Raw genomic sequence first — 17,149 nt, 5'->3', positions numbered from 1 at the left:
GCCTCTTATGCTCACCAGGGCTGCAGTATTTGATCAAAATACTGTAAAATCAGCAATTCATTTTAAGCAGTTATTACTCAAGTTCAGAATAATTTGATCCTTCAGAAACCATTTTAATATGCTAATTTGGTACTCAGGAATAATTTCTTATTATTATCAACTTTGAAAATTGCTTAATATTTTTGTTCCCACTGGATAAAGTTTGGCCCTACTTTATTTTTTCCTTTAAATGGCTTATTCCATTTAAAAGGCTTACATAGGCTTACCCCTTTATATACAGTATATTGAAAAAAGTATTGGGACACCCCTCCAAATCATTGAATTCAGGTTTTCCAATCAAGCACCTGGGCATGCAGACTGCTTCTAAACACATTTGTGAAAGAATGGGTCACTCCCAGGAGCTCAGTGAATTCAAGCGTGGTACTGTAATGGTTGCTAGCTGTGTTCTAAGTCCATTCGTGAAATTTCCTCACTACTAAATATTCCAAAGTGGAAGCAATTGGGAAGCAATTGGGAACAACAGCAACTCAGCCACAGAGCGGGGTCAGCGCATGCTGAGGCGCACACAGTGTGCATAAGTTGCCAAACTTTGTGTGGCCTTCAGATTAGCTCAAGAGCAGTGCGTAGAGAGCTTCATGGCCGAGCAGCTGTATCCAAGCCTTACATCACCAAGTGCAATGCAAAGCGTCAGATGCAGTGGTGTAAAGCACGCCATCACTCGACTCTAGAGCAGTGGAGACGTGTTCTCTGGAGTGACGAATCACGCTTCTCTGCCTGGCAATCCAATGGATAAGTCTGGGTTTGATGGTTGCCAGGAGAACGGTACTTGCCTGACTGCATTGTGCTGCAAGTGTAAGGTTTGGTGAAGGGGGGATTATGGTGAGGGGTAGTTTTTCAGGGTTTGGGCTTGGCCCCTTAAGTCAAGTGAAAGGAACTCGTAATGCTTCAGCATACCAAGACATTTTGGACAATTTCATGCTCCCAATTTTGTGGGAACAGTTTGGGAATGGCCCCTTCCTGTTCCAACATGACTGCACACCAGTGCACAAAGCAAGGTCCATAAAGACATGGATGAGCGAGTTTGGTGTGGATGAACTTGACTGGTCTGCACAGAGTCCTGACCTCAACCCAATAGAACACCTTTGGGTTGAATTAGAGAGGAGATTGCGAGCCAGGCCAATATCAGTGCCTTACCTCAGAAATGCGCTTTAAAAGAATGGTCAGTAATTCCCATTAACACACTCCTAAACCTTGTGGAAAGCCTTCCCAGAAGAGTTGAAGCTGTTATAGCCACAAAGGGTGGGCCAACTGCATATTAAACCCTATGGATTAAGAATGGGATGTCATTAAAGTTCATGTGCATGTAAAGGCAGACGTCCCAAAACTTTTGGCAATATAGTGAATCTCTAGTTATTACAGCAGCATTGTGCTGCTAGACCCCTAAGATCATCTCAAAGTCTTCTTTTAAATGTTCCAAAATCTTGGTTAAAAACTAAGAGAGATTGCGCCTTTGCAGTGGCAGCCAGCACCATTTCTTTGGAATAGCCTCTACATATTAAATCCTGTGACTCCTTTGAGTGTTTAAAATCTATGTTGAATCTATGTTTGTTTAATGCTTTGTTTTGCTTTATGGAGTGTATGTGTTTATGTTTTGTAATGTTGGGTCTGTAAAGCACTGGTGAACTTGTGTTGTTTTTAAACGTGCTTTAGAAATAAAATGATTGACTGAAATGTCTTTTTCACCTTTTCACTTCACAAGTAAAATGGGTTGCACACAGCTTTCCATGTTGACTTGGAAAAATAAAGTTGTGTTATATATTTACTTATATCAACTGAATACATTTTATGGTCACACTTTATAATAGGTGGCTTTAAATACTATGTACTTACATACAAAAAATAAGTACAATGTACTTATTGTGTTCATATTGTATTGCAAAACACTTTTACTAATATTGAGGTGGCATACGGGTAAAGTTAGGGACAGGTGTGGTGGTAAGGGTAAGTTTAAGGGTAGGGTTAGGTGTAAGAGAAGTGTCAACAGTGTAATTATAAATGTAACTGCAGAAATTAATTACAGATTTAATCACATGCAGGTAATTTTTAAAATGTAGATAAAATGTAAAAACATGTTTGTACACAATAAGTGCATTGTCCCATTTTATTTTAAAAATTACGCACATTTATAGCTGATTTAACTTTTTCCAAAATGAACTAATTTTGCAACATCAATATTATTAACTGACTTGAGCTAAATAATAACACTATTGTCTCTTTTTATTCTGTTTGCACCATTTTTTACCCTGTTTATCAGAGTAAAGCTGTTGAATTGTATAAAGCACTGTATAAATAAAGGTGACTTTACTTATTTTTTTTAACTAATTTTTTAATTTTTTTATTAAATTCCCATTAGCATTTGCTCATGAGCGGTTCCCCTGCCGTCTTGCAAACTCCACCTCAGTTTATTGTAATAGCACTCTGAACTCTTTCTTGCCTTTAACAGAGGCTGATTTCCAGGGATGGTGAGCCACTGTATGTTCCAGCTGTAGCCTCTACAGTCTCCAGATCTCTGCACCTGCAGTTGGCCGAGCTCTGGGATCCCCTGCAGGGCGTACTGCAGGTCCGCAGCGCTGATGTCTACCGCCAGGCCTGGGAACACATAACGCATGTGCCACATGAAAAACCTGATGACCTCTAGGGAGATTGTGGTTTATGTAGAAAGAAGTCTAGTTTGCTATTCTAATAAATAAACAGTGTTCGAAATCAAGAATCTGCAGTGCAACAGGAAATTTCATGTACTAAATGATTCAGTTACTTCCAGCAGCTACACAACAAAGTAACCGATAAACCCACAGCCAACATGCTTACCTTCAACACGCCGGGCTAAGAACTCAACGTCAAAGGTTCCTGTAAGAGGGGGGCTGGCCTTCTGAGGGTGCATAATAGTGACAGTGGCATTCCCTTGGCTTTGAATCAGTAGGTCTCCTGTGCTGTTTATCATCTTCTGTTGGACAAAAAAATGAAATCTGAAGATTGAGAATATGGAAGGTTAACATGGATCACTTAAAGAGATAATTTGCCCAAAAATAAAAATTGTCATCAATAACTCACCCTCATGTTGTTCCAAACCCATAAGACTTTTGTTCATCTTTAGAACACAAATGAAAACATTTGATTCATATGGATTAGTTTTATGATCTCTTTATGAATGTTTTGAAGCATTAGAATTTTGGGTGAATAGACTTTAAGTGAAGGGGCAGAAATATATCAGATTTCCTTAAAAATATCTTTATTTCTGTTCTGAAGATGAGCAAAAGTCTTATGGGTTTGAAACAACATGAGGTTGAGTAATTGATGACAGAATGTTTATTTTAGGGGGAACTAACCCGTTAACTGTGCAATTATGTGCACACAATCTGCAGGAAACGATTCACATATATAGCAATAACTCAAATGTCAAAGACAGATCTTATGACAAGCAAATATTCTGTTATCTCCTGAGATATAAGAGAAATCAGAAAGATCCAGCACTTCAAGCACTTCATTGTAGAATGAGTTCCATTTTAACTGTAACTTACCTTCAGAAAGCCTATTTCAAACAGTGGGACACCAAAGCCACAGTTGTAAGGTGTCGCGGTGATCTCATAGCTGACTTGTGAAGCAGTTGCTTGTTTGCTCACAGTTATGTTTGAAAAGAAAAGTCCTGAACTGGCTTGAGCAGGTGGTCTTCTTCTGTGGATTATAACTGATGTGGAGAGAGAAAATAGAACATTGAATTTAAAAAGACCACTTTAAAATAAAATGTAAAACTTATTTAAAACGTATTCCTATTCACCATTAGGATCCAAAGCATTCGTTGCACGTCCAATGTGAACATTGTCTATGAAGTAAACAGAGTTAGCGGCCACTCCATACACACTGAACTGAATAAGTTTGTAGCTGGTGCCTATGTGGTCTGTCTGTATGGAGCTCAGGAGATCCACACACTTGTAGTTCCACCTGAGAATGACAACATCAATATTATACTCACAACAAAAATGACTTTGTTATTGGATTTATTTTTATATGAATAAAGACAAATCCTCTAAGGAAAGAGGTCGGTCCGGTCCGTGTACGTTTTGCTCTTCAGGTTACTTTTTATGTTCAGTAGATTAAACTTACTTATCTGTTGAGTCAAATTGCACAGAGATACGTATGTTCACTTCCCGGTAAGTATTCGCAGCCAGGTAACTGAACAATATTCCCAGTTCATTCACCAGACGCCCTTTGTAGGCCAGGCAGAGCTACAAAAAAATATAGATATACTATATATTTTCATATTTGAAAAGTTAATTTCCATACTGAGAAAAATCCATTAGTAAGGATCACTGAGGTGTTTAGTGGAGCTTACAGTGTTGTATGTTTCTAGCAGTATTTGGCTGTAGATCGCTCCGGATGCTGAAATGTCATTGGCATTGAAGAGAATCTCTGGATTCTTCAGAGACCAGCGGCCACAGAAAGCCTCTGAATCAGTGACCCGGACCCCTCTCATACCACCTGAAAACTGTATGACAAGGAGAAAGCTCTACAAGCTGGACAAAAAGGGGATGTTTTCAAAAAAAATAACTGATGTCTATAACGCTAGAACTAATGTCACACATTATTTGCAAGGCTAACTTGACTTGATTTGAAATAGGTACAGTAGGCATGTCCTCTGCATGCAGAACATACTCGATCATTTGCTTTTGCAGCCTTGCTTACCCCTGTGGCGCTGGTTTCATAATCTCTGAAAAATTTCACACGAGTGTTCTCCGTGGTCGGAATCTCTGCTGGACATTTAGCGGTGATCATCATGTCCAGTGCTGAACGCACCTTTAATAAAAATAAAGAAAAAACAGAGGTGTAACCCGTCATGTAGAAAATTAATATTTCAAGAGAGCATTCAAAATGTTTGTACACAGTACTGTTATTTTATTCTATGGTATATATTAAGAAATATAAAACAAACAAAAACCTCGGTTTCAGAAGCATTGAAAGGCAGAGGGATGGATGGAACTCCACCCCACAGCAGTGTGAACGTCTCCATGCTGGCCTGGCCTTTCACTTTCTCATTAACTGTGATGTTCGTGTCTGAGTCCATGATCAAGTAGTCAAGATCCTCAAAGTCACCTGAGATAATTAAAAAATTAAAAATAAAAAAAAATACCAAATTACTCTTAAATGTACTGGAATACTTTACAAGCAACATAAAGGCAGCAAAAAAACACCCTAATGTACATAACTGATAAATAATAATACGAATTTTAATAAGAAACAACATAACTGAAATATATATGAAAAATATATAATGTGGTAACACTTTACTTAAAGCCTTTATGTATAATCCATTATGAAGGTATATTATGATGCCTTATATATTTTCATAAATTGTAACCAAAATCGCTTGTCATGTATTTTAACGCATTACAATTTCTAAAGGTGTAAAAATGAAGTATTATAATGCATTGTGGTTACAATTATTCATTAAATCATACAATGTATTATACACTGCATTACAAGGCATAATTAATGCATTTTATATATAAAGGCTTTAAGTTTAAAGTGTTACTGTATTGGTTACTATCAAACATGTTATTTTAACATTATTTTACCATAAAAGTGCACATTGAAAATATAGTGTCACCATGCTATATATTTCACCATAAAATATATCATAATTTGGTACTTTTTACTTTCAATAAAGCATATATATTACAGTATTAACATGTACATACATTACTGTCCAGTTAAATTTAATTTATCAAAATATAGAGGTGACTAAATAAAGAGTGACACATAGTTGGCCAATTAACATTAAGTTTTAACTGTAGCATTTATAAATTATTTTCATAAAAAATTTTTTAAAAAAATTGTGAAATTTAGTGTAGATGGGTAATTGTTCACATGAAATTCTGTCAAAGTATATATCTCATGTAACACAATGTAGCACAAGCCAGATGACAAAGAAATCAGTCAAAGAATACTGATTTTAAAAAGATAATTTTTAAGTTCACCTCTGTTAGAGTTGAATGTCACATTGTACAGTGACTCATTGTCCAATTCTTCCTTTGTGACTGTAACGCTGTCTGGTTGAATTGTCCACAAATCATTCAGAGCGTTCTGCAACTCCATCGCTGATGCACTAACTGAGATCGGCCCTACAATATGCAAAGCAACTCCGGTAAACATTACAAACATGCAAACAAAAAGATGTCTCTAGAGGTAGTGCAGAAGGGTGAATGCAAAAATTAGAAGCACATGAAAATTTGATATTATAGCTTCATCAAACACACATTCACAGTGCTGTGTGAACTAATGCACCTGTTATAAGACCTCCGTGTGTCAGGAAGTAGTTTGTGTTTTCACAGTTGCTCAGAGAAAAACAATTACTGCTGATTCTCAGAGTCTGCACCTCACTGATGGGAGTTATTGGCATCCATCCCATGAAACGAATCACCTAAATAACAACGAATAGTTTGAAACAAAAATGTAAATAGCAGGTAGAGGAGCTCATATCTGAGACTTGTTCAGTTTTTGCAGGTGCTATCTTATCTTATCTTATCTTATCTTATCTAGATAATCTTTGAACTTTCTCCTGTGAGCTCACTTACCTGTTTTTCAGGTAGTACATTATAGTTTGCGTTAATCTGCTGTTTCTCATTTACAGCTTCTGTTGTCTGCTGGGCCGTGAAAGGGCTGATCTCTTTGAAAAAGGCCACATCCACTGATGCTACTGTTCCATACTCCTGCACTAGTATCTCAATGTAGTACCTGTAGCACATTGAGAGAGGTTTCATATATATTGACCATATTGTAGTCAATATAGACAATGATAACAATAATAACGACAAAAAGACTAATAGAGAGTAAACATTATGACTTTTTGAACATTATCTACTACTTGAAAACCTTCACTTACGGTTTTCCCCTCTCTAAGCGCATGACGTCTGATCTCTGAGTGCTATAGGTGAAGAAACTGGTTGTATAGTAAGTCTGTGATGCAATCTTAACCTGAAATAAAACAAAATGATTAAGTTTAAATTAAAAATGTAAATATGCTTGTATTCCAAAGCATTCATAAATTACAACGATTTAAGTTCAGATCTATGCTTAAAAAGTGCAGTGAATGGGATAATTTCTTATATTGATAACTACTGAAATTATGATTTTATTTGTCATTCAGATACCTTATCCTTGGGAAGACCAGTCTTGCTGAAATATAGCTGGCATCGGTCATCTGCTTTGATTCGGAAATAGTAGTTGTCGGTCTCCGTTGGAACAAAGAAACCACTCAATCTTGCCACAAAGTTTTCAATCTCATTGGGCCACACATAGGACAGCGAATCCACCCACTGGACGGAATATCCAGGCCTGCTGGAATTATACTTCAGGACGTCCTCCAGAAGGTACGGAGAAGAGTTCTTCCACATCTCCATTTTAAAACCTCTGCCACCTACAAACATGAGCATTTAATTATCACTCAATACAATCAAGACAGTACTGTTTATAGGAATGTACATTTTGCATGTGTAATTAATTTCATAAATAGTAGGAGAGACCTGAGCATGTTTGCATTTATTTTTACTTTGCATTTATTTTTAGTGAATATTTCTCAGTTGTGGCTATTTAACATTTTTACCATTATTAATCAGGAAAGAATATTCTGTAAATAAAAAAAAAAATAAATAAAAAAAAATAATAATAATAATAATTAAATAAAATAAGTTTAGATTTATGGCATGATCAAAGAGAGGAATACAAAGGAATTTTTAAAATTTCAGTTTTCTTGCCATCAATTATGTGATGGCTTCTGATATACAATGTTCTGTTGGAAACCAGTCAGTTACCAGACAAAAGAAATCATGGTCTTGGTTGAGATAATGTGTGACATGGCAACAGTGTCAGATGTTCTCACGTGTCGTGCCAACAATGTCTATGAAAAGATTGTTACCAAACTATTACGTCACCATAAAAGATCTCATTTATGATAAGGTTCTCACCAGGAAACACTGTCATATTGGTTCTTTCATAACCAGGTGTTATGCAGACAATCCTCTCATTTGATACGCTCTGAATCTGACACTCACGACCTAAGGGAAAAAATTTTAATAAAACAATCCATTTGAAAAATATATTTAAATAATTTTTAAAGGGATAGTTCACACAAAAATGAAAATTCTGTCATCATTTACTCACCCTCAAGTTGTTCCAAACCTGTATGAGTTATTAAAATATATTAAAATATATAAAATATATTAAAGAATATATTTTGAAGAATATTTGTAACAAAGCAGATAGAGCAACCATTGACTCCCATAGTTTTTTTCCCTACTATGGTAGTCAATGGTTGCTCTATCTGCTTGGTAACAAACATTCTTCAAAATATATTCTTTTGTGTTCAGCAGAACAAATAAACTCATACAGGTTTGGAACAACTTGAGGGTGAGTAAATGATGACAGAATTTTCATTTTTGAGAGAACTATCCCTTTAAATAATTTATATGATCATGTTGGTAATTATAATTAGTCACAATAGTTAATTTTATTATATATTATATATTAATGTTTATCACATAGCAAATTATATATTTAATTTATATTTTTAGAAGGTTACCTCCTACTAGCACCATGGCCGGCTGGTCAGTCTGATCAAAGTAATGTCCCTGAATGGTCAGTAATGTGCCGCCCAATATGCTGCCCTCAGAGGGAGAAACTCCTGTCACCTCTGAAAGAGACCAGGTCATGTTTTTTATTTATTTTTATCGGATGCAAAACGTTTTTTTTAATTTTGAACAAGGCAATTCCATGTTGTATTATTTAAGAAGAATAAATGGTATCCACACCTGCATATGTCTGGAACATGGCAAGCTTGTTCAGTGCTGAGATGCTGAAAACCCCAAGGTCTGGCAAACTCCTAAAAAAAAGAACATATGCGTTTTGTCTACTTTTTTGTCAACAACATGCAGAGACTTTAAAGTTTAAAAAAGTAAAATCAAACTTCTCTGACCTCCCAAATTGACTGTCGAGAATGTAACTGAGGTTGTGATGACCTGAAAACCAAGGCAATGACATTTAATTTGACAAAAATCTATAATGAATGAATAGTTCTTGAACGCTTTAATAATGTTTCCTCACCAACATACGTTCCAGTCATTTTACAGCTCATAGATCCCCATTGACTGGTCTCATAATCCAAAGAGAGGCCATACCTGAAAAATGAATGCGTATTTATGGAGGGTGCATTCACATTTAATGTTTATATTTGTTAGTAACTTACCTGAGATATACTTACTTTTCATCTGAATTGGGTTTTAGAATTTCACAAGGCATGCCTCCCATGTACGCTCTGTTCAAAGAAAACTCATTAAAAACAGTTCCTTATGTCAAGACACAGAATATATTTAACATTCATAAAGTTACATTTTTTCCATTGTGTATTAAATACTTCCTGACCTTAAAAATCTCACTTCCATGCCATTGGAGCTTTTGTCCGTGTTGCTTCCGTACACATCAGTATAGATTCTTCCCCGCAGTGTCACCACAGTCCCTAGAGTTCATTCAGTTTTAATATTATTTATTTCTTATTGAAAGGTATATTTTTTTTATAAACCAAAGCAGCACAGAGTAATGACAAAAACTAACAAAGCTCACCAGGGGGACCTGAGAGTGGACTGATCCTTTGAATGCTCGGTGTATAGTATGATCGGCTCTGTGAAAGCAGGTCATGTGTTTATAAATATATTGTTTTTTAGAAGATTTGATTATAAGTATTAATAAGCAGCACAATGAAGTTCATCTCACTTACATAGAACACACACCAGTAATACCACTGATATCCATAACAAATGTTACTGGAAGGAATTGGCACACCATCCACGCTGACCCGCACCTCATAGTCATCTTCCGGCAGAGCTCTGAATATAAATACAAAACTTTCTTTGAGAAACATAAGTCATCAACATTTTTCATAACATTATGCTGTACAGCCATTTCAAAGAAAAACATTTTGCTTATCTTCCTTTATGCACAAATATGACAGACTAAAGTCTGCTATAATAAACATGTTATACAATCAAATGCAATGGGATTTGTTATAATACATAAAATATTAGAATAATTTAAAATGACATCAAAACAAAGTTCATGAACATTTTTTAATAGGCCTGTCAATAGATTAAAATATTTAATCGTGATTAACCGCATGATTGTCATGAGTTAACTTGCGATTAATCACACATTTTTATCAGTTCTGAATGTACCTTAAATTAATACATTTTAATACTGTAATCAACATGGGTATGGACAATTATGCAATTATGCAAATGTATGTTTATTATTAGTGAAACCATACTTAACAGAGCATGAAGACTAGACATGTATCAAAGGTCATAGATGTTTTTCAAAGAACTAAAAATTCAGAAGATGCAGTGATTTCTCTCATTTTAAAAATAGAAATAAAGGGAGTTTTCACACTGGCAGTTTAGTTCAGAATGGGGCACAGTTCGTATGTCACGCGGCCCTGGGAGCGCACCAGGGTACCAGACCATACCTGGAGGAGGATGTAATGAGAAGGAATATAGTGTGGCCCCTTTAAGAGCTGCGCGCTCCCTGTTGAACTGCCTGCATTTAGTGTGTATGTATGCGCACTGCGCCTCGAGCACTCCCATGTGTGCAGATTATTTTCTGTTTTCTGTTGCTCACATTTAGTTATTTTGTTTTATTTAGTAAAGCTGTGGACGGAATGGAGTTTGTGACGCACTCTTGTGAGAGTTTTGCTGGAAATAAAGTGCGAGCTGTTTAATGTCAATCGCCTCAGTGTTTGCATTAACTCCAGTTAAGTGAGCTATACCTAATTTTTTCATCCGGACACAAAGCGTTACAAGGTGCTCTGAGTTCGGTTGCACTCGAACTGTTCCGCAATTCACGTGAACAGAGAAACACGGACTCGGGAGAGCTCTTGTTCAGAAAAGTAACTGCACATTCGTTTTAGCCGATTGTAATTACTTCAATAAAACACATGTACTGTAAGTGGTGATGGTGTTAAAGGGATAGTTCACCCAAAAATGAAAATTCTCTCATCATTTACTCAAATTGTTTCAAACTGTAGAAGTTTCTTTGTTCTGCTGAGCACAAAAGAAGATATTTTGAAGAATGTTTGTAACCAAGCAGATAGAGCAACCATTGACTACCATTGTATTTTCCCCCCATGGTAGTCAATGGTTGCTCTATCTGCTTGGTTACAAACATTCTTCAAAATATCTTCTTTTGTGTTCAGCAGAACAAAGAAACTCATACAGGTTTGAAACAACTTGAGGGTGAGTAAATGATGACAGAGTTTTCATTTTTGGGTGAACTATCCCTTTAATGATTTACCTCGAATATGAGTGAGAGTGAGCTTGCAGTGTATTCGCGCATCACGCTGGGACTTGGACTACCGAAAAAAATGGTAACTTATGTAGGCTATAACTGCACTTGTTTTAAGAATAGTAATATTAATGTTAACCCTTTTCTTTCCCCATTTCTGTTTGCTGCTACATCCTTTACGTCAATGACTGTTCTCAATTTCTCCAACTAAGGGCTAGGCACATCGATGAAACAGAAAAATAGAAGTTAAATGCGCGTTAATAAAATGAGTGCCGTTAAAATGGATTTGCGTTAATGCGTTATTAACGCATTAATTTTGACAGCACTCATTTTTAATATTCACATTTTCAAATTGCAAGAAAAATATTTGGGAGCTACAAGAGCGAGGAAGATTTAAAGTATATTCATTTTGGTCTGTTTCTCATACATAGCTATTAGCTTGTATGAATTTAGAAGACTCAGAATAGCACATAAGTCTAATGGACTTTAATTTTATTGATTGGGTATTCCTAAAAAAAAAATGTGTTTGCATTCCAAAAAAGAAAACAAGTCCCATACATGTAGGTTTGGAACAACATAAGGGTGAAAATGTCTTGAAATATAAAGTTGATTATAAAAAGAACAGCTGAACATCAGTTCACAAATAAAATATATTGTGTCTTTAGTTATCATTTTGGAATAAATGTAAAAAATACGTAAAAACACTAACTTGATGAGAGATTTTAATGAATAGAACATTAATTACATAGTTAATGTAAAAATATAAAATAGAATTGTATTTGGTTTTCAGGTAGGTGTGTAGCTATATATTACTGAGGAATTTTCTTCCTCATTTCAGAACACCACTGCACGTATTAGGAGGAGCACTTAATACTGTGCAATTACTACAATCAAGATAAAAGGAGACTATCTGATTCATTGCTTACCTTGTGTAACACATGATCTGATTGGAGTGAGTGGAGTCTTTTTCGACATCACAAGGGATAGATCTGGTGCGGGACACCAGCGACACACGGTTGCCAAAGTTTGGGTCATTGGCATTGAGATTGAACTGATTGGCTTGAGCAAAACCTGAGAGAGATTTTAAACCGTAATACCAACATGTGCTAAATCAGAATGCTGGGATTCATTTAAAACAATATTGATTTCTTTTTTAATACCTTGTCCCTCTATGGTCAGTCTCGTGCCGCCATTGAGGCTTCCGTATTTTGGGGTCACTTTGTTGACACGTTGCGCTCCTGTCAGGAAAGAGAATGGCTATAGTCACTAAAATATATTCATTTTAAAGTATGACTGTGTAACGCTTTAAGGATGAAAATAATTTCGCAAAACTTTCAGAATGACTGAGGTATACAATAAAAGTGGAAGATAAAGCCAGTGTGTACCTGCGGAACTCCACATTAAAATACACACAATGAGCGGTAGGTGAAGCTCCCATGGCACGTGCTTCATCCTGATAGAGTGTGCGCTTCAAAACAAAGCTGCCTGCAGTTACTGTATCCCTTCTGCACAAACAATATTTACATACCATTTTTGTTTACACATGTCTTTTGTATTTCTATTATAAAATATATTTTAACATAAAAAAATTGTAACAATATTAATTAATTTACAAAACATTATTAATTAATTATTACATTATTTATTAATTTATTAAAACAATAAGCCTATGTCTTGTTTGTCTTGCGCTGAACAGACAGTATTAAGGCTATAGCATATTATATTCAATATAGATTTGACAGAATATTAATAATAACATTGTATAATTATAATTAAAGATAAAGACAGATTTGTAAAACACCATTTGTAATATATATATATATATATATATATATATATATATATATATATATATATATATATATATATATATATATATATATATATATATATATATATATATATATATCATAATTAAGACTCACATACCTGTTAAAGCACTCTTGGGAAACCCAAACACCAGTGGCTAAGTTGTTAAGAAGAGCTCACTCTTTTTATACTACCTGCCCACAGGTGTGTCTCTCTCTCTCTCTCTCTCTCACTCTCTTTGTGTCTCAGGTGATCATGAACATTGCTGTCGCTCTACAAAGACATTTCTTCTTTTCCAGTGTACCTTGACAAACACCAAACATACTTCACAGATAACAATGCTTATTTAAAACGCGCTTATCATTGTACTGTCAACATTACTTTTATATTATTAAAATTGTGACTAAACCTGAAAATAAAATGAATATAATATTTTTTATTTAATAAAATAAAATTCAGAAAATGAATCACAGCAATTATTTTAGTTTAGATGTATGGCATGATCAAAGAGAGGAATACAAAGGAATCACAGCAATCCTATTGACCGGCGACAGCCCATTGCATCATCAATGTGCGACCCGGAAGTATATAAGGGCGCCTTGAAAACATGACATTCACCTTATCGTCTGAAGGGACTGTTTGGTAGGCAGGCTCCGAGGCATGGCAGAGAGATGCAGTGCCCTGTTCTCAGGGAACATAGGTTACATACGTAACCTGAGAAGTTCCCTTTTGAAGGGAACTCGCACTGCATCCTACAACGCTTTGGGGAACGAAATACCCGCGCCGCCATGCTAAGGGGAGTGCATGCCCACCGGCAGTGTCAGAACAAGCAAATTCAAATGAAATGCCCGAACCACTCTCCCTCAGCTCACACTGGGCTGTCAGTGACAGCATTCCCTACAGTTATAGCCCAAGCTATAAGCCTCAAGCAGAAACCTTCATACACTACATGAAGTCCTACCCAGGCCGCTCAAAGGCCTGGAACCAACCACTTCAACAGAAATTCACATTTAAGCGAATGTGGCTAGAGAACCCGAGGGAGCCCCAGCCAATCACTACTCGGGAACATATTTAGCGAATGCCACCAGGGAGGCCCGACCCTTGGATGGACACTTCAGTCTGCCAACCCTGTCTGTTCAGAAACAGAGCCTCTGGACACTTGCCTCTAGGTAAGGCATCCAGACAGAGGGACTGCAAAACCGTCAGTAACCAAGCCCTTCTCTTTCTCCCCGATGTCGGCAGCAGTTTGTTTGGTGGCCCGGAGAGCCAGATCTGTGGTCCGGTGCAGCTCAGCAACCGCCTCAGGGGACAGCCCCGCCCCCTGGTCGAGATCCCCCAGCAGGGGGGACCCGTTCCCGTGTATGCTCTGCCATTCAAACGTGAAGTTGTTTTAATCGGTTCAGATGGCAGGGTTGGAGCTCTCAGTGTCGATGACTGCCCAGCAACCAGATAGTTCGCAAACATCTCGTCAATGGGCGACAACAACACATACCCATGTTCTCCTATCCCCTCAACATCAACTAAACTAGCCCGCTGATGTCGGTGGATACAGTGGATATGGGTTCTTCCATGCCCCCTCGTTCTCTGGATGTAGATCGGGAAGGAATGGAAGGACACCTGAGCTGCTGGTTTATGGCCGGAAAGCCCAATTCCGTTGACCAATCGTCACGGAAGCTGTGTTCCATAACACCCAACAGCTCAGCAAACACGGGGCAGGGTGGCTGAGAGGATTCAGGATCTCCCTGATTACTATCACCACCCTCGTCAGCCATCTCCTGCTCGTCCGGAAGAGCACTCGCTGCTGGGCTAGGAGGAAGATCATCCACATCCACCAGCAGCTCACCCTCACCAGCCGCCAAATCGTCTAAGAGGTTTACACCCCTCACAACGCGATCGGCGAGTTCCATCTGGGAACCCCATGACGTGCGTTGCCACTCTGCCTCAGCACGAGCGGGACCCGAACCACGAGGTCCAGACGCTGAACCCTCTTCCCTTGAGAAGGGGGCCAGACGAGAGCGGAGCATTTTCAAAGAAAAACGCTCACAATTTGCACAGGCAGCTCCCTTGACAACTGCCTGTGCATGCTCTTCCTCAAGACAGAATATTTGTGTGTGTCACCTGGCGACAAGAACCTTGGGCACGAGTCTGCACACCTCTGAAAGCGTTCAGACTTCTTAGTGCATTTCATATTACCTTTTTTATTTAGCGCTTACAGACAGAACTGTCCGTGAAGACAAAAAGATGAATGTTATGTTTGCAAGGCGCCCTTATATACTTCCGGGTCGCACATTGATGACTGTCACCGGTCAGTAGGATTGCCGGGATTCAATAGTAGCTTCAGACACCCGTCACGCCTGTGGACGCAGTGCGTGTTCCCTTCGAAAGGGAACAGTCAGTTACCAGACAAAAGAAATCATGGTCTTGGTTGAGATAACGTGTGACATGGCAACAGTGTCAGATGTTCTCACGTGTGGAGCACAGAATTTCACTGTAGTGCCAACAATGTCTATGAAAGGATTGTTACCAAAATATTACGTCACCATAAAATATCTCATTTATCATAAGGTTCTCTAGATGTTATGCAGACAATCCTCTCATTTGATACGCTCTGAATCTGACACTTACGACCTAAGGGAAAAAATTGTAATAAAACAATATATTTGAAAAATATAAGCAAATTATTTTAGAATATATGTAACAGTCATAAAGTTATTTTTTCCCAATTGTGTATTAAATACTTCCTGACCTTAAAAATCTCACATCCATGCCACTGGAGCTTTTGTCCATGTTGCTTCCGTACACATAGATTCTAGATTATGTACATATAGATTCTTTCCCACAGTGTCAGACAGCCCCTAAAATTCATTCAGTTTTAATCATTTTTTTGTTTGTTTTTGTGAAAGGTATATTTTTTTATAAACCAAAGTAGCACAGAGTAATGACAAAAACTAACAAAACTCACCTGGGGGACCTGAGAGTGGACTGATCCTTTGAATGTGTATAGTATGATTGGATCTATGAAAGCAGTTCATGTTTTTTATAAACTTCATTGTAACTTATCCCATTATTTGTTTTTGTGTACATTTTTGACATTTCCTTGTGTTTAAATCAGGGCTGCGTTCAGCCCCAACAAAACGTTGCAAAACGTTTTTTTAAACGGAAACGGTGCTGCGTTGAACACCCTGTTCTGATGACGCAAGAGTTGCAACTATGGCAGCTGAGAAGGCCATTCTTTTTACACAGATTTTATCCTGCTAAAAGGTTTTTAAAAGGTTTAAGTCAGATATAGACACAAGCTGTTCTTTCTGTGGTGCCCCTGAGGAAACTTTTTTTCATATTTTCTGGGATTGTCCTCACACACAACTATTTTGGGACGAATTCTCTAAATGTATTAACTGCAATGTGCTTCTGGGTTTCTCACTGGCTTTAAAGGATGTACTATTTGGTAGTGTTGTAGTCAAGACCACTTAAACCGAGACCAAGTAAATACCAAGACCAGCATGTGCCGAGACCAAGACAAGAACAAGACTTTGTGGGGTTGAGACCAAGACAAGACCAAGACAAAGACAGGGCGAGACCGAGTCAAGACCAAGACCAGACCAGCATTCCTTAAACTCATCAAAAAGATCCATATCTACTGTCTGAGAAATTACTTATATTTAATGAATAAATACAATTAGAATAGTAAGACACTATAGTCCTGTTACCAATCAAATCAATAACAATACAATTCATGGCACAGAAGTTGCATCTAAACTGGTACATTTACTCCTGCGTAAATAATGTTCTGATTAATTTAACATTAAAACATTAACATTATTGAACAGTCATGGAATCCTTTATTCAACCGATTTGTTCAAAGCAGCTGATTCATTTAATAACGAAACGCTGCAAATGAGCAAAGACAGTTTAAAATGTCATTTAATATGAACTTCTTGTTTATGGAACGTTTGTATAA

At 37.2% G+C, this 17,149-nt stretch overlaps 1 protein-coding gene across 1 annotated transcript in view; it reads right to left on the bottom strand.

Moving 5' to 3' along the window:
- Positions 1-12,834, bottom strand: part of LOC307133462 (fibrocystin-L-like) — a gene marked incomplete at its 5' end in the record, with an annotated part of 66,234 nt that extends 53,400 nt beyond the window's left edge. The window contains 25 exons of the mRNA XM_079828546.1: positions 2,495-2,649; positions 2,869-3,004; positions 3,579-3,745; positions 3,836-3,999; positions 4,162-4,283; positions 4,391-4,543; positions 4,741-4,851; positions 4,994-5,148; positions 6,033-6,176; positions 6,340-6,475; positions 6,630-6,789; positions 6,938-7,029; positions 7,206-7,471; positions 8,019-8,108; positions 8,633-8,743; positions 8,862-8,932; positions 9,026-9,068; positions 9,154-9,227; positions 9,311-9,364; positions 9,472-9,565; positions 9,670-9,727; positions 9,824-9,932; positions 12,309-12,453; positions 12,543-12,620; positions 12,768-12,834. Coding sequence (XP_079684672.1) covers positions 2,495-2,649; positions 2,869-3,004; positions 3,579-3,745; positions 3,836-3,999; positions 4,162-4,283; positions 4,391-4,543; positions 4,741-4,851; positions 4,994-5,148; positions 6,033-6,176; positions 6,340-6,475; positions 6,630-6,789; positions 6,938-7,029; positions 7,206-7,471; positions 8,019-8,108; positions 8,633-8,743; positions 8,862-8,932; positions 9,026-9,068; positions 9,154-9,227; positions 9,311-9,364; positions 9,472-9,565; positions 9,670-9,727; positions 9,824-9,932; positions 12,309-12,453; positions 12,543-12,620; positions 12,768-12,834 — 2,955 coding nt within the window. The remainder of the gene's footprint in view (positions 1-2,494; positions 2,650-2,868; positions 3,005-3,578; positions 3,746-3,835; positions 4,000-4,161; positions 4,284-4,390; positions 4,544-4,740; positions 4,852-4,993; positions 5,149-6,032; positions 6,177-6,339; positions 6,476-6,629; positions 6,790-6,937; positions 7,030-7,205; positions 7,472-8,018; positions 8,109-8,632; positions 8,744-8,861; positions 8,933-9,025; positions 9,069-9,153; positions 9,228-9,310; positions 9,365-9,471; positions 9,566-9,669; positions 9,728-9,823; positions 9,933-12,308; positions 12,454-12,542; positions 12,621-12,767) is intronic.
- Between the last annotated feature and the right edge of the window lie 4,315 nt (positions 12,835-17,149).

The sequence above is a fragment of the Gobio gobio genome, assembly GCF_949357685.1.
Source record: "Gobio gobio genome assembly, chromosome: 11".
Taxonomy (NCBI): Eukaryota; Metazoa; Chordata; class Actinopteri; order Cypriniformes; family Gobionidae; genus Gobio; species Gobio gobio.
Note: the sequence above shows the minus strand (reverse complement) of the source record. Positions and strands in the feature narration are given on the sequence as shown.